This window comes from Episyrphus balteatus, chromosome 2, assembly GCF_945859705.1.
Source record: "Episyrphus balteatus chromosome 2, idEpiBalt1.1, whole genome shotgun sequence".
NCBI lineage: Eukaryota > Metazoa > Arthropoda > Insecta > Diptera > Syrphidae > Episyrphus > Episyrphus balteatus.
The window spans coordinates 16,724,164-16,750,126 of NC_079135.1; the positions used below are offsets into that span (position 1 = coordinate 16,724,164).

General features: G+C 29.8%; 2 protein-coding genes across 2 annotated transcripts; one reads left to right on the forward strand and one right to left on the reverse strand.

Annotated features, from left to right (window-relative positions):
- Positions 1 to 1,597: 1,597 nt before the first annotated feature.
- On the reverse strand, positions 1,598 to 7,378 carry LOC129911965 (cytochrome c oxidase assembly protein COX18, mitochondrial). Its single transcript, XM_055990010.1, has 5 exons — positions 7,314 to 7,378; positions 6,654 to 7,149; positions 2,070 to 2,345; positions 1,897 to 2,007; positions 1,598 to 1,835 (listed from the first exon to the last, which is right to left on the reverse strand). Exons 2-5 carry the CDS (start codon positions 7,134 to 7,136, stop codon positions 1,617 to 1,619), a joined length of 1,089 nt encoding a protein of 362 aa, XP_055845985.1. The 5' UTR covers positions 7,137 to 7,149; positions 7,314 to 7,378; the 3' UTR covers positions 1,598 to 1,616.
- Positions 7,379 to 9,890: 2,512 nt separating this feature from the next.
- Positions 9,891 to 24,203, forward strand: LOC129911964 (uncharacterized). Its single transcript, XM_055990009.1, has 10 exons — positions 9,891 to 10,044; positions 10,171 to 10,519; positions 19,759 to 19,914; positions 19,981 to 20,085; positions 20,143 to 20,374; positions 20,432 to 20,704; positions 20,768 to 20,842; positions 20,912 to 21,148; positions 23,604 to 23,801; positions 23,881 to 24,203. The coding sequence occupies exons 2-9, from the start codon at positions 10,380 to 10,382 to the stop codon at positions 23,745 to 23,747; spliced, it is 1,362 nt and encodes a 453-aa protein (XP_055845984.1). The 5' UTR covers positions 9,891 to 10,044; positions 10,171 to 10,379; the 3' UTR covers positions 23,748 to 23,801; positions 23,881 to 24,203.
- Positions 24,204 to 25,963: the final 1,760 nt, after the last annotated feature.

Below are 25,963 nucleotides of genomic sequence, written 5' to 3' on the forward strand. Positions count from 1 at the left end.
TCACCCAACAGTTTTTTTTTTCGAAAAAAAAAAATGTTCATATAAGATTTTAATAATTTTCAAATTTATTTTCCTACCTTCCTACTATCAGAACTATATTCTGCTAATTGATTCACTCTTAAACAGACGGAATTAATTCATTTCCATCGAAAGATAAAGGTTTTCCAAGACCTATCTCAATCATTCGATTCAATTTTGGAATTATTGCTTTCATTCTAGTGTCATTAGTTAAGAAGTTAAGTTTCAAACCTTTTTTCCAAATCTCTCTCATTTTTATACAAAAATTATAAACCAAAGTCTTTAAACGACGCACGTGACGATTACTCAAACTGGAAGTTTATCCCCTTCTCATCGCTTTATTTGTGAAACATTCATCTAAATCATCTCATTTGTCCCAGTCGAAACAAACTATTAGAAAATTAAAAATTTTAAAAGAAAATTCAGAATTCTTTTTTCGAAATAAAACAACATACTTTTCACTCTTTTACGTGCTCTGTAGCATAGGGCAAGTATGGGGTTTCGTTTTAAACGAAAAAGTTTCAATCGTTTTTTTTTCTTTAGAACCCAAATTCTCGAAACCAGTGACGTGAATTTAAGACAGGAAAAGGATAGGAAGTTAACTTTTTTGAATTTCCATTAATATTTTGAAAACTAAGAGAATAACGGAGTCCTCAAAATTTAGCCACTCTAAGGTAACTAAAAAGAACCCTACTTATATTCAACTCCTGAGGTTTCATATTTATTGAGAAAATTTTCAGAAATTGAACTCAGTAAGTGCCAAATATGATGATATTTGTAAAGTTCAAACTCTGAATTTACCAAATTCGTAATTCCATAATCAGCCACAAAAAAAGAGAATGCTTATAATTTTGGAGGTTCAGCGGCTTCAAGCTACAATTAAAACAAAAACACTCCAAATTTTTAGTTTAAAAGCCATTACAGGTTCTAGGTTGCATTTTGGTTTTGTTTTATATAAAATTAAGAAAATAATATTTTAAATTCTTCTGGTCAAGTATTTAAGGTAAAAGTCTTCAGCCTCAGGGAAAATGACAAAGAAACATTCATACCAGTACCAGTATATTACACTCAAGATACACAATATAATATTTAGAAAAAAAGTAAAAAAGGAATTATATCCGTCTTTGAACTTTGAAGATACATCAATATAATAATAAAACAATTCTTAGCCGCGGAACGCTTACGTTCCATTCAAATTTTACCCTTTTGCTTTTATTTCACGTTCAATTCTTCGAATAGAAGAAAATGTTCCACATACGCCGTTTAAGTTAAAGCTGTTGAAATTGAATTAATTTCAAACCCATTTTCGAAATGACTACACCCCCTAAATGAGATCAATTAAACACACATTGTTTAGTGGTCCTAATCCACGAAAAATGCATTATTTTTATTTTATGCGAATTAATTTGAAATGAGATCAAGTCTAAATCAAATGAACCACATTCCACATTAAGTTTGGTTTTGAAATATACTAGACTTGCTCAACCCAAAATCTTTTTATTCTGTTGGTTCGTCGGTCTTAGTATTTTTAAGCCATATTTCAACTTTATATTTAACGAGGATATCAGAAACAAATTCCTTAAACTATTAGGCCTTTTTTATTTCTTTTGTGTTTCATTATTATTTATCTTTGGTAACACAGGTGCTGGTCCATTACCAGTTCTAGCTTTGATACTCATCCACAAATGTTGATATGGATTTTGTAGTTCAGTTTGTGTTTGTGGTATTCGAACGGCTCTTCTAAATTTCGGCGAAAGTAAGAGTAGATTTTGCAAAAGACCATAAGAACTGGATGCTGTCCAATAAACACAAAGTGCCTAGAAAAATTAATTCAATAAAAAACTCTCTATCTCTTAGGATTATAACATTTTAACTTACCGAAGGAACTGTACAGGCGATTGGTACCATTGCCACACTTAAAACTCGAAAAACATTTGTAAATATCGCCTGAAACTTTCCAGCAGGACGTGTTTTTACCATTTGTTGCATCTAAAATGTAAGAAAACTTATTAAAATGTTAAAAACGATTTAAATCTGAGTTAAAAACTCACTTCAATAATAGATAAATTAATGATTCCAAGTGCCACAGGAAGAATATAAGAACTATCAACTTCAGTTAAATTTGGAATCCAACCAAAGCCTCCCAGCGTTAATTCGGTGAATACCAACTGGGCATCTAAGGAATTCGGATTTGGCAGCATATAAACTAAATTTCGAAGAGCTACCGATTGGAATACCCATAGAGGTATCTGTCCCCATAGTACTATTAATGTTTTGGCGGGATGGCAGTTCTCTCGAACAATTAATTGATTCCATTGCTTTTTGAGCTGTTTCGAGTGAATTTATTTAGTGGAATGCCATAAGATTAATACCTCGGAATCAAGGGAAAATCAATGAATCTCTATATAAACTTTGGAAATATAATACTTATACTATACAGAAAAATGTGAAAAAATTTTTGTCCGCTCTTAATTTTTATGTATACTTATTATTTTTCGGATTTTTTCTTTATTTATATTAATTTAAAGTTATATTTTAGAACTGTTACAAACTTGATCTTGGATCTCAAAAGATTGCAGAAATAATGATGATGGGTTGTGAGGGGACAAAAACGGACAACACCAGCTGTTGGGTGTTGTTAACGCAGTCCTTATACTTTTTTTTTGCCTAGACTAAACTAAACTTTTCAAAAGGTTTACGGTATTTTTAACTTGAATCCAAAGTCAGAAAAATCCATTAATTAATTAGCTCTCGTTTTTGAAATATTAATATTATTATCGTTAGAATGTTATTTTTTTACTATTGAGGTTATGCTATATGAAGAAATTTGTTTAAACATAATCGTTCTTTGAAACAGATTTATTAATAAGAAAGAGCTCATAAAAAAGGTTTACCACTGCAGATTGTAAAAAATTTGTTTTGATGAATAAAACTGATTGATATCCATGAATTCATAAAAAACTAGAAACCTTATGCGTTTTAAAAGTTTTTGTTGTTTTAGTTGTTTTTTAAAACAAGCGTTAGACAGTGAAGATTTTTTTTATGTGAATAACTTGTTTCTATCTGAAGTCTAACATAGTAAATCATACTATTAAATAAGGGTTTATTTTGCCTTTTTAGCGTTTTTCGTGTTTTTTTAAACAAGCGGTAAACCAAGAAGATATGCAAACATCTTCAAACCACAAAACTACAGTAAAATTAACAGATTTTCAAAAATTGTTTTTCATTTAGGGATAATGATACATGATTTTTCAGTAAATTTTCCTTTGGGAACATTTATCTACTGCTTAGTACTTAAAGCTGTAAATCTAAAGCAAAATCTAAAAACGTGACAACAATTCTTATTGGACGTTTTCATATGGAATCACTCAGCGGCACTAATTTTTTATTAAATTCTGGTTAAAAATTGTTGTAACCGAGAGCAGTAAAATTTTTACGTACGATATAAGTACTATATTCAACATTCAAGTTATGCATTCGTACAAAAAAAAGAGTTGAGATAACAATCAGACACGATATTACGATGATAGAGAATGCCAAAAAAATGGGTGCCGGAAGTCCGTTTGTCTATCAGTCTGTCTGTTTTTTTTACGAAGCTATAGCCTAAACGGATGAACCAATTAAATTTGGTATGTAGCGTTATTTGGTAACTCTCCAGAGGAGTTTTTGGAATTAATTTTTTTGGACCAAAAATAACGGTACTTGTCATATACCGATTTTAGTTAAGTTTAAATTTCTCAAAAACGGCTACAATGGTTTTGTTAAAAAAAAACTCATCTGTAAGTTTTAAGACAAGGTCTATCTTTTAATGGAGAAAAACTTTTTTTTTGAAAATCATTATTAACGGTACCTGCCATAGAACCGTTTTTTGTTTATTAATCCGATTTTCTCCGAAACAACTACATAATTCGATTTCAACAAAACTTTTTGTAAAAAAAAGCATTTTATATAATTTTAATATACACTCCTTTTCATCAGAATAGGTACACAACTTTTTCAAATGTTCAGTATTCGTTTTTTCCTCACAGTGTAGGAAAAATAATAATTTTTTGATGTCAAGTCATTGTTTAAGATGTTGGCAGAATCAGCAAAAAAAATAATTCAAAACGTGTGGTTATTTTTCTTGTTTCTCTATGGCAAAGCATTTCACATCGAAAAACTGAGTAATTTTTTTGTTTCATCAGAATAGGTACACATAGAGAATGATGTGAAAGTGGTCCATGAAATGAATTTAAAAAGGTTCTTCTTAAAAATGTATTTTACTTATTTTATTTTTTGCATAGTGGCGTTTTTATTCATAAAAAAATAACTAAACTGTCCAGGAATTCCATTGTTAAATCTCTTTATGCAATCTATCTGAATCTCTTCCCAAAATTGTTAAATGGTGGGTTAGGAAATTTTTTTGTCTTAAAATCGAATATCACAAATTTTATCAGTACGGGCTAGCCATTTCCAAACATTTTCAACAAGGTTCAGGGTTGTTTTCTATGGTAGATACTTAAGTACTTTCTAAATTTGCACTTTCTCCCAATATTTTACAGACCATTTTTTGTGGTAGGAGGCGTGGTCCTGTTAAAAAATTCAGAATACTGGCTCACAAATACTAGAGAATTAAGGAAAAGTTTCTTAAATATGCATTCACAAATGAATCATTTATTTGCAAAACATGATAAGTCCACTTTTTTTCAAAATTCGTTTTTTTGACTAAATTTGTATTCCAGGGATAACCACATCTGTCTTTAAAATATGAAGTATCTACTAGATCTATATCCGATTTTACAGCTACGCGAAATATTTTTTTAGTATCAAAAACAGAATAAGTCCCAGACTTATCATCTTTTGAAAATAAACAACAGCTTCTTTTTGTGTAAATGGTATATTAGATTAATGGCTGAAAATCTTAAGTTTAAAGCTACTTTAAAGTTAAATAAGCAGTCCGGACATTGTATTTTATTCTCAAATACAATTGTTTGATAGACTGGGGCTAAAAGCAAAATTGCATATCCATTTAAAAACTAATTTCACATCCGTTTATTTTCAAAGTATGATAAGTCCAAAAGCGTTTTTATTTTTTATCTTTTGAGCTATCGCTCCAAAAATTAAAAACGAAACGGTATTTTGTAGCTAGGCAAGAGTTCTACAGAATGTATTTTTTATAAATTTTTCTACGCATATCAAAAGAAAATAGAACGTTTTTTTCTTCTCCTAAAAAATTTAAAAACATGTTATCATGTTTTGCAAATAAATGATTCAAATAATTGTGACTATTCTTCACGTATGAAATTCATTATTTGTATTATCGTAGAAGATTACTTTCTTCCATGCCTTAACACCTCTTTTTTATGAGAATGAAGTTGGTCTCAAAATAGTTTCTCCTTTCGCAGAATGTTAAGCTGATAGTTTAACTCACCAAGGACATCAAAATTAAATGTTCGTTGATCCAAAAAAAAACAAGAAATACCACTCAACTTTTCATGTGGTAAAGGATTTCAAAAACCTTAAACGCATACAATTCTGTTCTTGGTGTAGTAATGGTGTCTTTTCAAAATCAAGCCATTTTAGAAGATTGAGACTAATGACCATTTTATTTACTGTCCTAAAATTACAAATAACAACTGTTTTTCACTTTTGTTCTTGTCGTTAATCCACCAAAACTGGTAGCACATGTACAAATTTACTCGTCTAAGAGTGTTTTTTTGCATTTTTTTTTACCACCATTCATTTTTTTCAACTCCAGAATGTTTGTATCTGAAGTCTCGATAGAGCATATTCACAATTCGTAATTTTTTTAATCATACCAGTACTGGTGGATCCTTCATTGTTTGTTTTTTTTTTTTTTTCTTAAGGTGTTTTCGCAAAAATGTAGCGATTTTAATCCACCCATGTTTTTCAAAATGGTATTATAATTATTAAATTACGCTTAGGAAAGTCCAGTTATTTGTTTTAATATTAAATTTGCTCGAAATCCACAAAAACATTAAAGATAATAAGGGTGTACTATTCTGATGAAGAAAAAAATAAGTTGATTTTTCCTCAAAAAATACTTTACAAGAAAAACAATGCGAAAGTTATGGTCCATTTTGAAATAATTTTAGCCGTTGCTTTTCCTAACATCTTTAACTATCAAAAAACAATAAAACCTTGTTTAGTCAGGCACCACTATTGGGGACAAACGATTAATGAACATTTGAAAAGTTGTGTACCTATTCTGATGAAAAGGAGTGTAAATCAAAAACAAAATTTTGAAAATTTTTTTTTTTGAAAAATTAAATTTTCAAAAATGGGACATTGAATTTTTTTGAAATTTTGGTTTTAGATATTGGTTTGTGATTTCTATAAAATAGCATACGAATTTTATTTTAAAATTTTTTTCCAAAAAATTATTTGTAAAAAAAATTAGTTTTTTAAAAAAGGTTTGATTTCAGATGTTGTTTTATTCCTTTTTTGTTTTTCTAGCAACTTGAACCCTAAGAGCAAGTTCGTGTCAACCGTGAATTTAATTTTTTGAATTGAAATTTAGGTAAAATTTAGATATAATGCAGATTCATTGACTTTCCTTGGATTCCTAGATTTTACAAATTACTTCACTCCACTAATTGGAAAAAAAGGCAATTCTAAATAAAAACAAACCTTACCGAATGATTATAGACTCGTCTAGTTTGTGCTTCAGTCCATTTGAATTTCTTCATAGCTACAGCTGCCTCCTGCTTCAGTTCAGCAACTAAAGCAGGCATTTCCAATGTAATCAATTCGATTCTTGCCATAATTTTATTTGAATAAATCGTCAATGGCAAAGTGACAAGAGTTCGAAATACAAATGTGGACAAGACAATTGTTGCCCACCAAGGTAACCCAGTGAAATCATGAATTTCAACGAGTCCTTGTTGCATATATGCAACTGGAGTGGAGTTGGAAAGAGTTTGCCAAAAACCCGCCAAACCTGTTGGTTCAGTTGCAATTTGTCTATGTGTGGTATGGAGCAACCAAGGTGATGTCTTTTTTGGTTCATTGTCACGTTTGTGAAGACATGAAAAAGATCTGGTAGCAATAGAGAAGCTATGTCTTCCTTTTAAGGCTACGCCAGCATGTTTTCCTAACCACAGCATTTGGTATTTCATAACATCATATTTTCTGTTAACAAATAAAGCATAAATGGAGTTTGATTTTGAATTCAAATGATTTTATATAGAAATATACATGTTGGAAGAAATGTATTTGATAACATTGGTGTGAAAAAATGTTTAATTAATTGTTTTATTCAATAAAATTTAAAAAAAAATATAGAAGAAACTCACAGAAAAATACCAAATAAACACCACACCGGATAAAATTGACGTTTTGTCAGCTGTTTGTTTTTTTTTTTTGTCATAAACGAGGGTGTGTTCAGAAAGTATAGATAAATATTTATCCGATTTATTTTGTTCATTCTTAGACCCAACCCACACTTCTTATGAAATTTTATAAATAAATTGTTGCGCAGAGGTGCGTTCTTTTTCTAATAATAGTTAACTATTAGCCCTGTTCCTTTGGGAGGTGGCAAAGTACTACTAGTAGTTTACTAACGATTTTCAATGGAACGCACTTTCAACGAATTCAATACAAATCGTATCTACTCGGGAAGAAGAGCATGAGTAGATTATAGTACCCCAAGTAACAATTTAGCTTTCATAAGGGTCAATGCAAGCTATTTTTTGACTTGTTTAAGAAGAAATACAAATCTTATGCAAATCATTTTGGCGCACATTACCGAATTTCCCCAAGACCTTCCTCCACAGGCAATCCACAAGCTAATAGCTTGTGACGAACAGCGTAAAACGACCTTATGCAGGCCTTTTTACAAAACAATGAAACATTTTAGGGAAGCTATAGCTTCGCTAAGGAAACTATCATTTGCATTGGATGTTATAATAAGGCCTTATGGAGGTTGTTATAAGATGTTGAATTTATGAATAAAAAAAAAAGATTTTAATGATTTTTTTTTTCTTTTAATTTTTTTCTATTTTGTTTTTTCTTCTTTTTTGGCCATGTATGCTTTTCCTGTCGTTCTGAAATGGGAAGAATTTTATTTTAATTGAAAAAGAACACATTTTTTTTTTTAATTTCACAAATGGCCCCGCCAGGAATCGATCCCACGTACCTCTGCATACCAAGCCAGCACCTTACCAGTAGACCCATGATCGAATATTAAAGATGAGTGGAAAAAAGGGAGCTAATTGAAACCTCACATAAAAATGCAATGTTTTTTTCTAATGCGTTACAAACATTGCATATCTGCAGGATAAAACCTTTGCATACTTACAGGTGAAAAACATTTCATCCTTACGAGATGAAAACATTGCATACTTACAAGAATCTTTTGGAACAGGTCTTATGAAAGCCTTCTGTCGCTTGTAAATACAAGGCTTCTTTAGAACGGTTCAAACAGGTCTTATGAAGGTCTTATTTAACTTATATTCACAAGGCTTCTTCTAAACACTTCGAGATAGCCTTAAGGAGACCTCCTTTTTTCCAAAATGGAGGATTTGCGTAAGTAAGCCATGCAAGTAAAATTGTTACTTGGGTCGTCTCTAGCGAAAATGACCCTGAACTTTAATTGCGTTTTCCCAAAAGTAGCCGAATGTAGCATACGACATTATTTTATTGAGGCGACGTTATGTAAATCTACCATAAAGGCTTATACTACGTTTCCACCTACCCTAAATCCGAGATTTAGCTAAGTAGATTTAGAATAAATCTCGAGATTTATTTTAAATCTACTTCGCTAAATCTCAGATTTGAGTTCAGCTAGCCTAAATCTAAGATTTTCACCTACTTTCAATCCGAGATTTAGAATAAAACTCGAGATTTGTGCTAAATCTACTTAGCTAAATCTCGGATTTAGGATAGGTGGAAACGTAGTATTAACTACATTCACCACTTTTTGAAAAAGTACAAAAGTGAAAATTTTTTCTCGCAAGCGCAATTTTTTTGTAAAAAAGAGTAAACAAAATGTTTTTTTGGACGATAAAATAAGTTTTCTGCATCATTTGTTTTTATTTCCCAGCCCGAAAAACAATACAAAAATGCGTTTGAAAATTTTCACTTATTTGTACTTTTTCTCTTTTTGAGCCAAGTTAAGAACGCTCATTCTTTGCCAGTATTATAGCAAAGGCATCTGGCAGTTGTTTAATAAAATTAGTGGCAAATTGGCGATTGGAGCACATACTACTAGCGCCGTAGTTTCAACTTTTGAACCAATACAGGACGGATGTTTACATTTTGCATTCCTAAAAATAGCGTCCACATGATAAAATAAGTCCTAACAAAAAAAAAGTAAAATGTCGGATGCTAGCTCCTTACGTCCTGTAAATTTTAGTTTTTGTTTTGACCACCTGTAGCGCATTTCAACTTTACCAATCGCCAATATGCAAATTGATTTTCTTTTTTTTTCTTATCAAGCTTTGTGAATCATTTTGTTTTTTTTTTTTAAGTTTTTCCACTTCTAAAAAAATCTTTAAAAGAATCTAATCAACTTTTATCATGCGAACATCTCCTTCTCAATTATTTTACCACCAAAACAAAATGAACCATTTCGATGAATTTTCATGCTCTCATGTTACCCACCCTGCATAACTGCATCCGTTGTCAAAATCAGCTGCTTTCTGTTTTCATCTGTAAGTGCAAAGGAGATAACTCCAAAAACACATATTATCCCTATCTCACTTTCTCCAATATCTTTCTACATAATTTTCACCGTTTTTTCATATTCATATATCTAGTGTCCTCTTCCTTCTTCTATCTCACCAAAACCAACCATCTACCATCCATTATTTTTTTTTTATTTTGAACTGTATGCATATTATTCGTCGCAGTGTTCAAGAAAAAAAAAAAAAGAAACTTGTGTCCAGCTAAAATATCGACGGGAAAGGAAAAAAAAAAACAAAAAACCATACGACGCAATCACACACAGTTCGAAAAAATAAGAAATCAAGAAAAAAAGTTTTTTCCTTCAATCTTAATCATCAGAAAAAATCAAAAAAAATAAAGGTGAATTTATATTTCTTATTGAAATCGAATCGCTTTTGTTCCGATTTTTCGATTTGAAATTTGCTAAATTTTTTGTGCATTATAATTTATTCAAAAAGACGAAAATATCTTAAATTTTCTTCTCAGGGCCTTCAACTTGAACGAACTTTGTAAAATTTACCCCCAGAGAAAATCCAGAAAAGCAAGAAAAAACTTAAAATCCTTCGAGAATTGAAAAAAAGGTGAAAATTGTCAAATTTCTTTCTCTTGCTTGGATCATCGTTAAATCGTGGGGTGGTCGACGCGACGGTCGTTGATTCGAAAGGAGGCGACCCCGACGACAAACGAACGAAAAAATGACCAAAAGATCGCCACAATGGGGCGAAGTTCCAGCCGTTGCTTTAAGTCGAATTTTCGAATACTTGGACGAGTCGAAGGATCGATTTAATGCTTCTTTGGTTTGTTGGCATTGGCGAAGTATTCTTTTCCAAAAGAGGTAAGTTAAAAAAAAAAATGTTTATAATTTATCATTGAGTTGGGTTGTCTTTTGTTTAAAAGATTTTATTATTTTTTTTTTTCTAAAAATAGATTCGATTTTATTTATTTTGCGTTTTAATTTCTCTCGTAAAAGAGGAAGAAAACAAAAAAGAAAAAAGTTAATCAAGTGGGTTTTCATTTTGGGTTGACTGTGTAGCATGAAAAAAAAGGGTGTTGCGCATTTTGCTCTTTCTCCTGCAACACAGCAGCAATTAGTTTGCTATAAAAAGTGCACAGGTGCAATTGCATTGCAAAATTAATACCTACCTATATATATAAAAAAAAAACCTTTTCTTTTGTCTATCAACTCTCGAGTCGATGGATATGACCTTAAACGGGTGGTTTGAAGTGGGTTGGGTATAAATCGTGTAAATTGTTAAGTCAACTTTATAACAAAGTTGGGGTGGAATAGGAGAGGAGGAGGTTTTTGTTGGACGACGTTGTCACAATGTTGGAGTTGTTGCTTTTGATCGGTTGGATTCCTTGTTTTTTTTTTTTACTTTTTCAATTACAGTCGACTCCCTCTAAGTCAAACTATGGCGGGATGTCATAATAAGTTAGAGGGAGTTCTAATAAAATTCGAGTTAGAGGGATCAATTTTTTTTTACTTGCGATATAGGTACTATAGGTACGGTGACCATCCGTCCCGGTTTACCCGGGACTGTCCCGTATTTCTACAGCTTGTCCCGGGTTTTTATTTAAGAAACCCGGGACGTTTAAGTGTCCCGTATTTTGTAATTTGTCCCGTGATTGTCCCGTATTTGGACATTCTCTGATTTTTGTATTCAATATTTTAAATACTTTGTACGGAAAACAAGAAAACTGTGGCTGGAAATTAAAATTAAATACGCTGCTGAAGTAAAACGAAAATTTTCGTTCAAAAAACTTTTGCCGCAAGAAAAATTACCTGGACAAATAAATGGGAGTGACAAACGATTGAAAAATCTCCATATATTCCAGCACAGGTAAGAATTTCGTTATCTAAGCTACGTATTGTGCAACGAAAAGCAAAATTTTCGTTTGCGATTTCGTTGTGCTGGTTTTGTACGAAAATTTTCGTTTCGCCTCTAGACTAGCCATTAGTTTTTTTAAATGTTCGTCAATTATTTAGTTCCAGCGTCTGTTTGTCAGGTTGCTACACCAGGGACCAGGGGTCGAACTACGATATACGTTCGTTAACGTATGGTTGCTATGCGTCCTTATTTTTTTCTACTAATTAAATAGAGAGCAATAGTCAAAACGTTAAATCGTGTGCCGTAATTCGACCCCAGATTAAATGTTTTCGAATAAGGAACAACATATGGAAGAGTAAAGAACCCAGATTAGTTTCAAAACTTTTAAGGAAATGTTAAAAGTTGTGTTAAAGATCAATTTCAAAATCATTTAAAATAAAATTAATATAATAACGAAGAAAAAAATAACAAAAATAATAAAAATTATTTAAATTATTTCTATTTTAAGTGGAGCGATTGAATATAATTCAATTTTAAATTTCAAGTGACCTCAACTCCAAATTTATAAAGCGTTTCGCCCAGGTACGACAGTGGGCTCATCAGTTAGATCTGTCGTACCCTTACTAAGACGCCTTATTTTGGTCGATGTTTACCGACTCTATATAAAACTCACAGCATGAATATACTGTGAATTCTAATATTCAAAGGGAATTTGTTTAAATTCAGACCTTAGAAAAATGTATGCCCGTGGTCAGGCTGATATAATAACGAAGAAAAAAATAACAAAAATAATAAAAATTATTTAAATTATTTCTATTTTAAGTGGAGCGATTGAATATATATACCTGGGCGAAACGCTTTATAAATTTGGAGTTGAGGTCACTTGAACTTTAAAATTGAATTATATTCAATCGCTCCACTTAAAATAGAAATAATTTAAATAATTTTTATTATTTTTGTTATTTTTTTCTTCGTTATTATATCAGCCTGACCACGGGCATACATTTTTCTAAGGTCTGAATTTAAACAAATTCCCTTTGAATATTAGAATTCACAGTATATTCATGCTGTGAGTTTTATATAGAGTCGGTAAACATCGACCAAAATAAGGCGTCTTAGTAAGGGTACGACAGATCTAACTGATGAGCCCACTGTCGTACCTGGGCGAAACGCTTTATAAATTTGGAGTTGAGGTCACTTGAACTTTAAAATTGAATTAAAATTAATATGTTAAAAAACAGCTCTCCCGATTTTGATTAAAAAAAATGTTTTCTTAGAAGTTATTAACAGACATTATTATAAAACCATTTTTTTGATTACTGATTTCGACTTAAATGATTTCAACAAAAATGCTCACATAATTAAATTAAAATCGTTTAGGAAATCTTGATATCAAAATAATTAAAAAATTATGAAAACTCATTTAAAAAAATTAAAGTTTTATTGAAAAATCAATATTTTCAAAACGATCCAACGAATTTTTTATCTGTCCCGGGTTTCGCTTTCAGAAATATGGTCACCGTAACTATAGGGCAAGTTTAGGATTTGTTAAAAAAAATCGAACTCGAGATAACAATTTTACGTGACATTACGATGATGGAGAATGCCAAAAAGGTGGGTGCGGCAATTCTATCTGTCTGTCTCTATCTTGAGCTGGAGCCTAAACGAGGGAAGTAATTTTCTTCAAACTTGGTATTTTGCAGTTTTGGGTGATTCCCTAGAGGGGAAATTGAAATTTTATTTTTATGACGGAAATACAAAAGTTAATTTTTTTCAAAACGGCTTTAACGATATTGATTAAAATTTTTGTGTGTAGTATTACACATAAAAGTTAACTTTTGAAATAAAAAAAATATTTTTTGTACCGTTATAAACGGTACCTGCAATAGAACGGTTTTTTTGGTTTCTAAATATCTCGTACAAGACTCACTCGATTTCAACGAAATTTTTTATACAAAAAACACATTTTTGGATTTTAAAAAAATACTTCAAATTTTTTTTTTTTCGAAAAATCAATTTTTTGAAAACGGGTTCAAGAAAAATGATGAAATTTCGTTTTTTTTTTTGTGTAAATTAATTATTTCTTCAAAATGGCATACCAACTTTTTTTTTGAAAAATGTTATAAAATTTTTATATATAAAAAATTATTTTTTTTAAAAACGACTCCAACGATTTTCGAAATTTTTTTTTCTAAAAATACCTTTTTATACAAGAAATAAAATGGCATACATCGTTTTTTGTATAAGATCATTTAAAACAATGTTTTATTAAGGGGTTATATCTAGTTGTAAGTGCAAAAAAAACTTCTTTTTTGTGGATTTTTTGTGAAGAGGCATTGAATTATATAAACATAAAAAATACATATCCATATAGCAAATTTAATGTATTAAAATAATTCGCTGTGTATTTAAAAAAAATATTGGGTTCCGTTATTTTTGTAGTAGATCTCCTAGACGACCTCCAAAAAAAAAGTGTATAACCCCTTAATTATAAAAACAGATTTTATTTTTTTACACTCCTTGTGAAAAAATATCAAATATCAAAATATCAAATGTTAAATTTCTTGAACATTAGAGTTACTTTAAGCATAAGGGCAAGTACGTGCGAACCCAATGAATTAATAAATAAGCAAAGGTTTCTTACTTCAGATCGGAGCAAATTTGCTCTACTTTTGAGAGAAAAAACAATCAACTCCAACGCACCGATTGTTCGAGATTTACTCCACTTTTTATACACAGAGAAATTGTTTATCTAAACTAACCCAACTCGTCGGCTGAGAATTACATGGTTCTATGGTCACCGACCCTTGCTTTGAGTTATTCAACTTTTAAGTTTTTGATGCTTGGATTTTGTATAAAATGACTTGAATTATAATTAAAATAACAATAGTTTATTTATTTGTTTATTTATAAATTAACTTTCTACTGATATCAATTTTAGTAGTGCAAACTCCTATATGGGCTCTATGTACCACTTAGAACCATGTAATTTTTAAGTAAGCATATGGAGATTGATTAAAAAAAAACTATTTTAAACTATTATGTATAAAATTACTTTAATTCGTTAAATTAAAAAAGAAAAAAGCTATAATCTGATTCATATTTGAATTTAATATTAAAATAATAAAACTCCAATAGCTTAAAGATTTTTGGAGCTCAAAGTCTTGAAAAACCTCTCGGTAAGGCTCTGTGTGAGTTAGAGTTGTTAGACATTAAAAAATGATATTAACTTAATTAATTTAATTTTAATTTTTTGCAATAATTTGCGATGATTTGTTAACAATTAGAAGGTTCTATGTACAAAAATAAGGAACACAAAGTTCTATGTCAATAAGATTATAGAATTTAAACAAATTCCCTTAGAATATTATAATTCACAGTATATTCATGCTGTGAGTTTTATATAGTGTCGGTAAACATCGACCAAATACCAAAATAAGGCGTCTTAGTAAGGGTACGACAGATCTAACAGATAGCCCACTGTCGTACCTGGGCGAAACGCTTTATAAATTTTTGGAGTTGAGGTCACTTGAACTTATATTGAGGTAAATTTTTACTGACTAAAAAGAGAATAACAAAGAACCTTATAATTTTAAAAATATCTACATTTTGGTTGTTAGAACCACAGTTTTTTGCGCTTTATGCTTTATAGATTTAATTATGGTACATGCCCATATGCTCATTTGATAGCCCTTGAATAGAATCCAACGATACCCAAAACTTATTTTTTTGTAGAAATGGCGCTTAGAACCTTGTAATTCTGGGCCCTGGGCCGACGAACTTACCGGATTGAATTATTTGAAATTGAAATTGTATTTATTTTTGAATTGCAAACACATTTTTGAACCACCACTTGCATTAATGAAATTTATAAAAAAAAATGTAAATTTGTCAAGGTGATCTTATACAGGGTATCCGGAAATTATAAAAATAAATAAATTTATAAAATTAGTTAATTCGTGGTTGTGGTGGACGAAAACGTAAGATGATGAAATTAATATTAAAATACACTGAACGAAAAAATGCTTATATTTTCTTAACTGGTTGCGGTAGAAATGTTTTCTATTTGATTTTAGTACAGTCATATGTTTAGCCATCAGTCATTTCAGGCTCATCCATTTTTTACCGGACACCCTGTATAAAAAAAATTCTTTTTTTTTTAATCAAATTGACTTTAATTTAAGACTTTCGCCCATGTTCTGCATTTCACTTTTTCCGAGTTCACTTTCCGAAAGTGAAATTAGGTGTTCCGCATTTCACTCATTTACATTTGCTGATCGAATTGAATTCACTTTATTTCTGTTCGTGAAATGATGCATTTTACAAAATAGCAATTTCGAAGTTTTCAATGTCGATCGAAATGTAGAACATGCAATTTCATTTAACGTGAAACTGAAAAGTGATTTCAATTCTCTTTCGATCGAAATGCGGATTGCAATTGCTTTGAATATTACTTATGTAAAGGTTAATCAAAATCGTTAGAGCCGTTTTTGAGAAAATTTCAATAACTAATTAACTATGTACGGGAAGAGCCAACATTAGTGATTTAAAATAAAAAAAAAAGAAATACAACATTTCCATTATACGTTATTTTTGAGAAAAACTAAAAACACAATTATGTTAGAACTACGCACACTGTACAGCATAATGTGTGTTAAATTTAATCAAAATCGTTAGAGCAATTTTCGAGAATATTGCAATAATTCGAAAATATTGTATGGGGTACACGTTCTTACCGAGATGCATATTAAAAAAACAAACAAAAAACAACCTTGTAAATTACGAAGAAAAACATCTGTACCAAATTTCAAGAAAATCCTACTAAGCGTTTAGGCTGTAGCTACTTGTACAGATGGACGGACGGACGCACAGACCTACGGACGTCATGACCAAACCCACTTTTCTGGATTTCTCCATCATCAAAATGTTAGTTTTGATTGACCTTGAAATTTTTTTTGACACGAAACCAATACTTGCCCTAAAGAGCAAGTAAAATTCGGCTTAGAGGGATTGAAAATAGTCCAAGAATCTAAAGAATTTGTTCTAGTTAGAGGGAATTTCGACTTAGAGAGAGTCGACTTTTTATTTACGTTGCTGTGGAATTTTTTTTGTTTGTATTTGTTGTTGTTTCTGCTTATTTGTTGATACAAAAAATGACAACAAAAACAACCTCTCAATACTAACGTAACGGAGAAAGTATTTTTTTTTTTTTTGCTTTTTATAGCTCGGGTATTTTATTCATCTTTTAGATTTTTTTTCTGATTTGAGTTTCTTGTTTTGTGGTTTCTGTTTTGAGTTAGTATTCCGTCAACGTCGCCAAAGCTAAACCAAAAAAAAAAAAAAAATGAAAGATACCTATTTGAATTGGACGTGCGTTTAGCTACAAAAATAACAACAACAATAAAACCACAAAAAGAATGTCACACCAAGTACCTACCTACTTGTGATAAAAAAATATGATGCAATTTTGGTAAACTTACTTTGATAATATGAAACCTAATTGAATAACGAATAATTGTATTTTTTTTTCTACGATTGAGTTACAATTTAACTTATACCTACTTCTGGTTTAAGTTGATAGTTGCAAGGTTTTGTAATTGGGTAAAAGTAAATGATATTGGGCACCTTAATGTGTGGATAAAATTTCCAAACAGCTCTTTTTTCACAATCTTCTGGGGAAATACCTGTTATGTTTACCAAAACATTAAATGAATCCAATGCGATTGGGGATTATAAACTCATCGATACAAAAATAACGGGTATGGGAATTTCATTGTTTTTTTTTTTATAAACATTTTATTGCAATTTCCGTCTGACTCAAACAAGTCTTTAAAGTACAAATGACCTTGAGCCATATGTAATTGTTTTTGCCTAGAAAATTTATTTAAAACGCAAATAGTCTAGATTCTTTTGTTATGATTTTGTAAATAACTTGTTTATATGTTACAAATCAAGATACATTTCACCCTTAGGCGAAGCTAAATTGTGAGAATTTTGTTGGTCAGCTATGAGAGTTGTAAATGAAAGGTCAAAATTTAGTAAAAAAAAAAAATAACATTTAATGAAATTAATAAACAAAAGTCAAAGGTTTCTAAATGTCATAATTTAAACACCATATTATGTTCTTGCAAGATTGGGTGATATGAAAAAGCAAACCTTCATCTAAATTTACATATCCTTGCAAACACTAGATTAACTAATAAATAAATTTATAGCACAACACTAAAGGAGCAAGGCCTAGTGACTAACAACTCGCGACCATTCTAGTGCGTGTAATTAATTGGCAAGAACGGCAAGGGAAATGCAATTTACCGTCGAGTACGAACGGCTAAATAGAGATACAACTTTTCATAACAATGATACTCTTGAAGGCTTTGTAAATTTTTTGCAAATTGCAATACCCCTTAAAAATGAAAAAAAAAATATTTTTTGAGAAAAAAACTGGTTAAAACCCATACTCTACTCTGTCCGATAAATCTCACGATCTGTGGCAGAATGAAACTCAATCATAAAAGCTGTTTATTAAAAGTATTCACAATACATACGAGTTACCATTGGTAAACTTCCTTCATAAACTACTCCTTTTTCTATTATTTTTCTGAAAGAGCTTTCAGGATTAATGCTTTTTTCAAGCTTTTTGAACGAAAAAAAGCATATGTGTTGTCGTGGTGTTGGTGGCTATTTGATTTTTATTTTGTGTATGTAGGAAAACAGTTAATGTCAACATTTTAACATGCATTTTAAGATTTCAACAGGCAAAATTTTGTACCCATGCGTGGGGTCGGCCTGCGTCTTAAATGAGTGAATTTTGTATTTGTTATTTTGGTGTTAAACGAAAAATTTATTTTTTTTTTTCGTTTTTGTGAAATTTTACTGACAAAATGGTAACGCTGGTACCTTTTCGAAACATTTTTTTTTTGGACAATACGGCATCGCTAAGTGAGCTTTTTTATGTGATAGACATATCCAGAAGGCGTGAAGCAGAGTGAGATGCAAATGCCCTGCCTTCCCTGTACTGCCAATTTTTATCGGACAGAGTATAGCAAGCTCCCACATTCGATGTTATGTTATTTTTAATACATACAATACAATGCTGCAAAAAAACATTCCGGATTTGTTCGTCATTTTTATCAATTGAAACAAATGTTGCCATAATATTTTTCAAAATAATTATTTTAGTAGTCATTCGGTATATTTTCTTTTAATAACTTCTTTAACATACAATTCTTTCAAAAACCAGATTTTCCATAATTTTACATCGATAAAAAATCAAAAACTAGAAAGTATGTGGAAACAAAATTTCAAACGCAAAAATCTTTTTTATTTGACCTAATCCAGAAAACTAAGTACGCCATCGCCATTTTCAGCATACTTGAATTATTATCTGTAGTAGATATGAGAGCCCTCTGTTAAAAAAGTTCTATTTTCGAGCACAGTGTTATTGTACATTGTACATTGCCAAAATTGGCAACCCTTAATATTACTGATTTCATATAACATTTTTTTGTCATTTTTCATTTTTGGTATTTTTCCATACTTGCAGTTAGAGGCTAATGTTTTCCGTCAATTCCATTATAATCATTGAACAACAACAACATCTTGAAGGTGCTACGACCAAGTTGTTATGGCTAATGTTTTATTTTATTTTGTCAGAAAAAAAATTTAAATTTGCTTTTCTCAAAGTCATCCATTTCTGTGCTGAAAAAAAAAGAAAATTTAAACCAAGATTGAGGTAGCTCCAATATAAAAACCTTATGATGCAAGTTTGCACGTATTCCAGACATTTTGATTGAAGAATAATTGAACAGAAACATAAAAACCTTATCAACATTTATAATTGTATAAAATTAATTTGTAAATTGAATTGTAATTGATAGCAGCAATAATTTTTTAATTCGTTATGAAGTCGAAGTTTTTCCGGACTGTTTTCAATTTCTCTATCGGATTATTTTTTTTGTTTCAAAGTCATGAAACGTGAATCAGTAACAAAATTAATTCTCATCAGTTCAAATAGTACAGATTAAATAAAAGGTCGAATCCTCACTTCATCAAGATGGTGAAAATGCAAGCATTTGTTAATTGGAACTGCCTTAGTGTAGTTAATTTATTTAATTCTGCTTAAACAAGTAATATGATTGATTTTACTGAATGCTTCAAAGCAAATGTTTAAACAGTTGGAAAGCTCTAAACAAATAAGTTATTCATATAAAATAAACAATATGTAATGGATTTTTTTAAATTTCAGGTTTTTCCAAAATTTTAAGTTCACCTTGTATATTGACAACGACCGACAATGTACATTTTTCCTACAAACCCTCTTGAACTTAACAAACGAACTTACAATGGTTTTTGATTTTATGTGTGTTTATCACATTGAGAAAATCCGAAGGATCCTTTACAAGTATGTTCCAGTTTTCCTTTTTTTTTTGTTTTATTTTTTGAAATAAATTAATTCTTTCTTTCAAAGAATTGCAAGAAGTGATAGTTTGGAGGGAATACGCTTTCAAACAAACAACGTTGGGCATGCTGCGCCAGGTGATATGATGGATGAAGGTCTAGTCGATATTGAACAGTAAGTCACATAACTTTATAAAGTATTTTAGACTAATAGACATTTTTTACTTGCTAGATTCTTTGTTGAACCAATAAAAATTATTCTAAGTCGTAAAAAGTCATCAATGAAGGTTCTCGATATGGGCGCTATCGAATCATTGACTTATTATGGAGCAGATTTTCTTAAATCCATTGCCAAGCCTCAAGAAATCGAACAGCTAACATTCGCTTCGATTAAATTCGATCCTAGTCACTATCCAATTTTTGTATTGGAACCTGTATTCCTAGAGAAATGTGCATCACTTCAGGTAAATTTACAAAATAATTATTAAAAATAAATTAATTAAAGATTTTATTTGCTGTAGGTATTATCGCTTGACTATGACACACTGAACGAAGATGTCCTCCGTACAATCCAAATACTTCCATTAAAAAAACTAATGATATGCGTCCATGGATTGGATCGTGAACATCCTGGAATCTCAGAACACGCATGGTCTGAGTTTTCAAAGAAATTCCAGAACATCGATTTGATTGTCTCACTGGTTTATGCTTATGAAGCTGTTGAAGTCCTTCAAGTTAGGATTTTACGCCAGAATATGCCAATCACTCATTTGAGAGTTCTATTTTGTGATTTTGTAGGTTTTATCGATTATTCTCGATGATACAATAAATAATATATTATTTGTATTTTTTTTTAGATAAATGTAGAAGCATTGGAATGGATGTCACTTTATAACAAGAATACACTTAAAAGTGTTCAATGGATTGACTCTGTAAGCTCCTTAAATAATAAAATAAACAGCAAGATCTTAGTTTTTAATGTTATTTAATTAAATTTTAAGGCTTTCAAACACCCTGATAAAAATGTGATGGATCTCTTCCTACGTTCGGGTCAAGATCCGTTTGTAATGATGTCTTGGCGATGTGAAAACTTACAAGAGATTGTTATTCATGGTTATGTATTGGATGCGCACAATATTGTTGGAATTTCACGTCTTCGTGGACGTTCATTGAAGCGATTGGAAATTTCTATGATTGACAACACTCCCTCTACAGCTAGTATGGAGTCATTTATTGAGGTATGGAATAGCATAAGTACCTTGAATATTAATGACATCTGGGTATATCTCTGGGAGTTTAAATACTTTCATTTAAAGTGCTATTGAGCAGTTATCATTACATTACAAGTTCAACAATGAATTGTTTCATGCAAAACTAACAGTAGTCAACAAAAATCCCTCACTAAAACCCAATAGTTACGCCACAAAAACGAGGAGATAAGTATAAGTGTCTATAATCAAAGTGTATTTCAGTCAATAGTTTACTAATTTCATCTTAGTTTGAAAAACCCAACAAAATAATAGGAAGTTAATGAAAGAACCCACAGATTCTCAAAAAAAAAAAAATGTATGGGAAATTTGTATACCAAGTTCTAAAAGTCAAAATTAGGGGTACGAATTTTATAAGACGTTATTTTATATGTAGAAGAATATTTTTGTTCTAGAGTGATTAAACTTTCTGATATTAATAGTTTATTCTCTAAATGCCTTGTGCCTTCATCTTCTACACAACGAACGCCTCGCATGAGGTACCGCTTTCTTTTATAAGTGGCGCATTTTTAATAGGAGAAAACTTAGAGATTAAGAGTAATACCTTAGGATAATAATAAACTTTTCAACGAAAGGCTGAAAAACACTAAATCGTATTTGTGCAGCCTATAAAATTGTTGAGTATGGCTGTTTTGAGTGTTTCAAAAACATAACGACGTGAACGATATCATTAACCTTTACGAAATTAGGATTATTTATTTAGGGCAGGTATTGATTTCGTGTAAAAAAAATTAAACAGCGAAAATATGTACATGAACTCCTTACAAATTTAAAAATTCGCAAAATCCACTGTGCCAAAAATTTAATTTTCATTCAATCCAAAATCATGATAATATGTAGCAAAACATTTCTAAAATTCAAATCTGTAACGTCTCAAAAGATACAAAATCCTTATATCCAGAATCTCAAACAAATTCTAGAAAACCGCAATACTTTGGATGATCAAAAAAAAAACTCAAATCAAGACCAATTTCATTAAGTCAAGAAAACCCCAAATCTTCAAAATCAGAATTTTAAAAACCCAAAATAAAAAAATTAAAAAATCTTTAAATCACAAGATTCCGAATGTATAGTGCGAAAACAGTAAAAGAGACTATACAGGGTGTCCCAGAAGTAAGGGATCAAATAAAATATGCTGATAGACCAACTTAATGGCTCTCAGAATTTGGTAATTTGTTCATCCCAAATCCTTACAGTTTTCGATTAAATGCAGTTATTGTGAAATTTCGAAAAATCCCTACTTTGCAACAGTATTTTGCTTCCTCCGCCCATAATTGATTTTTTGTTTTTTATAATTCTTGCTTAAAACATTGTCTAATAATAAGAAATAATTAATTAGTTTATTTAATTTAATTTATTGCTGCAAATTATTTAACAGTTCCAATTTTTATAAAAACTCAATTTTTTACTTTTATTTATTTTCGGCAACACGCCGAAAAAAATTTGTATGGTATGACACTGGTTTATTATTTTAAAAACTTGTCCCGGTATGCAGTTTTCAAAAAAGTATACAAATTTCCAAAGTTAAAGTTAGATCGAAAAATCTTACAATTTGAATCCAAAAAAAGGGTTTTCAGACTACTAATAGGTTTGACTGTTTTGCTAACAAATTTAAAAAAATTCTTGTCGCGATATTGGGAAGACGCGCAATGGATTTTTGCCAATACTCCACAGAATTATTTTTTCTGATTTCGACCAGGAATTCAGCGAAACTATTAAATTTTATTCAAGTTCATAAAAAAAAGTCAAATTTTTCACATTGACATCAAACAACTGTAAATAAAAGACAATATAAATCACTATTGAATTTATAAAACCTTTTTTTTATGAAAATACTAATATGGGTAATATGTAACAAGAAAAAAAGAGAAAGAAAAATTGGTTTTTATTTGATACACGGCTACATTTTTTTTTTAGCTAATTGAAACAAGAAAAAAATAAACCTTTTCTCTTTTATCGCTTAGTGTCTTTCATCAACTTCTAACTTAAAAACTTTTTTTTTTTTTTGCTATCGAAAAAGAAAGTCGTTCGCATTACTTCGATACTTACATTATACCTGCTAGATTTCTAAAAACTGTACTGCGGTCTGTGCGTCTGTACACATTTCTACAGCCTAATTTTTTGTAATGTAAAAGTCTCTGTTTCACTATATTATGTATAAAATATATTTAAATTGAAGACTAAAAAATTCGTATTTACAAATATTAAAAAAAAAAAAAAAAAACAGGAAACAGCATGTTATACTTGTAATACCCGTTTACTCCTACTGCACATACTTATAGATTTGCTTAACAAAAACCTTACATTTAAAATAGTTAGCTCATACATAATTATGTTAAACTACAAGAACTTGTATGTGCGATACATTTGTGGATTTTACTTAGATATGTTTTGTTTTATTAATTTATTAATATTTTCTTATTAGGAAATAAGTTCCTTACTTGGACAACGTTGGAAGCCACTCAATCCAGCTAATCTACATCCCTCGCTTGGATATGCTCCAGTCTCTGATGACGTTCGTGATGAATACGTATTTGATCTCATTCGATCTGATTTGCAATCAAACTAACAATCTCAACCATAAAATTTATTTAAGTAAAACAACAACAACAAAAGACATCAAGTAAGTAATTCCAATTAGTCATTATTACCTAATCTCTCAACAACTAACTAACTAAATTTATAATTTAAAATTTTTATAGAGCAAACTCTTACCTTGTGATCAAAACGCACCTCTCTCATAATATATAGTATATATTTTTTTTAATTTATTTATGGAAGTTCATGACTACCTTTTCCACCTATTTTCTTTTACACAGTCATTGTATACAGAAAAAAAAGTGTGTATAAAAACAAAATCGAATGCTTTTTTTTACCCAATTTAGAAATTTTTTAATTATAAATTAGTCAACAAAAAAGAAAATCTAAACCTATATTATGTTAATAGAAAAAATACTTTAAATTTTAAAAAATTCCAAACTTTTGATGCAAATTATTATCAAAAAAAAAAAAAAACAAACAACAACACACACACTAAAACAAAACCATTCTGTGATTTAAAATATAATTATTAGAAAATGAACAAGGAAAACCGAAATGTATTGCGTTAGAAAAAAGAAAAAGTCGACATGAAAAACGATCGCCATATTATTATCGACGTTGAATTTATTATTTTTGTTTAACCAAAAACGAAATTTTGTAAAAAAATATAATATAAATACTTTATTTTGTTATTTTTTTTTTCAATTAAAAAAAAATATAAAAGATATTAAAAAAAAATAAAATTTAATTTTTTTGTTCTTTGTGTTAACGTATTTAGAAGAAGCTTGAAAAATTGTTTTTTAATTTAACTTTTCGATTAATTGTATTTTTTTGTTTTTCTATATTAATTAACTACCTCTTGAAAAATTGTGAACGTCTTGAAAAGAGTTAAAATGAATGAAGAGAGAAGAAGAATGGTTATAAAATTAAAAAACAAAAACAAAAAAGCTTTTTTTTATAATGAAGATAAGCAAAGAAAAACCACTTATTTGAGAGGATATTTACTATATACAATTTATAAGATAAATGAAAAAAGAACAATACATGTGAATGAATGTAAAAATGAGAAAAAAAGAAATGTTATATTCTGGTAAAGAATTGATAATCAATTTAGATATAAAACAAAAACAAAAAAATGCTTAAATTCTGTGAGGAATTGAAAAATCAAGCTAAAATAATATTTGTCTACAAACAATTCGAAAAGAATTTAACCTAGTAAACCTTTGTTTAAATTATTCTTCCTTCTTACTAGTGCCATGCATGGTTTTAATTTAAAAATTCAGTAATACTTCTAGTTCAGTAAAAACTAGTTAATATTGTGCTGTATTAAGTAAAGCAAAAAAACAAAAACGCCAGTATTGAAGAGCTTAAAAACTTGTTATTTTTTTTAGATCAGCTCACTCAAACGTCTTTAAAAGAAAAAGAAAACCACGAATATGGTTGAATTTTTGTTCAGGAGTTTCTTTTTTTTTTTGAAATTTCTATTTGAGAGAAAATATACATTTTTGGTTTATCTCGTCCGATTTCACAGACAAATCTGAACTTCAGATGCGGACAAAAATTAGAGTGTGAATGAAATTCTCTCAGAGAAAGTAAAAATGCCCAAAAATGTCAAAACACTTTCTAATACAAGAAATGTGTACATTTTAAAGCAAAACAAATTTTATTATTTAATTTCAAAAGCTTGAAAGTAAAAAGCCAGAAAAGGATTAAATTCAATAAACTTCAGAAAACATATAATTATAATAAAGTACACACAGTTTCACTTAAAATGATAAATATTTTCCATAAAACAACTCCTTGGTAACTGTTTGTAAACAAATAGTTTGAATACTTTGTTGTTGTAATTTGCTTTTTGACAGAACTCAGCGAACTACATAGTTTCAGAGGAACAGGAACAGGAATTGGGTTAAAAATGTTGAAAAAAAGTAGAAATATTTCTTTTTAGGCAGTACCCATACAGACATTTCCTTGTTTACCCTATTTATAAACTATAATAATATTTATGTGGTCTTTCCAATAACAATAAAAAAATAATAGGAAGATTTTTGTATTATTTTGTTTAATACCATACCATTCATTGCGAAAAATATTAAAAATGGAAACACACGAAAGAATAATGTCGTTTACCTTAAATTAAAAATTGAACTCAGATCAAATTGTTAACGGAACTGTAAAATCGAAGTAATTGTTGAACCGAAGTTTAAACCAAAAGTGAAGTAAACTGGGAGTAATTAATACTCT

Bases quoted from the DNA above. Each gene is read 5' to 3' on its own strand.
- LOC129911965 (XM_055990010.1), bottom strand. From the start codon at position 7,136: ATGAAATACCAAATGCTGTGGTTAGGAAAACATGCTGGCGTAGCCTTA. The intron at 2,008-2,069 runs GTGAGTTTTTAA...CTTACATTTTAG, and splicing joins TTAATTTATCTATTATTGAA to ATGCAACAAATGGTAAAAAC. The intron at 1,836-1,896 runs GTAAGTTAAAAT...TAATTTTTCTAG, and splicing joins TCGCCTGTACAGTTCCTTCG to GCACTTTGTGTTTATTGGAC.
- LOC129911964 (XM_055990009.1), top strand. From the start codon at position 10,380: ATGACCAAAAGATCGCCACAATGGGGCGAAGTTCCAGCCGTTGCTTTA. The intron at 20,086-20,142 runs GTAAGTCACATA...TTTACTTGCTAG, and splicing joins GGTCTAGTCGATATTGAACA to ATTCTTTGTTGAACCAATAA. The intron at 21,149-23,603 runs GTATGGAATAGC...TTTTCTTATTAG, and splicing joins GTATGGAGTCATTTATTGAG to GAAATAAGTTCCTTACTTGG.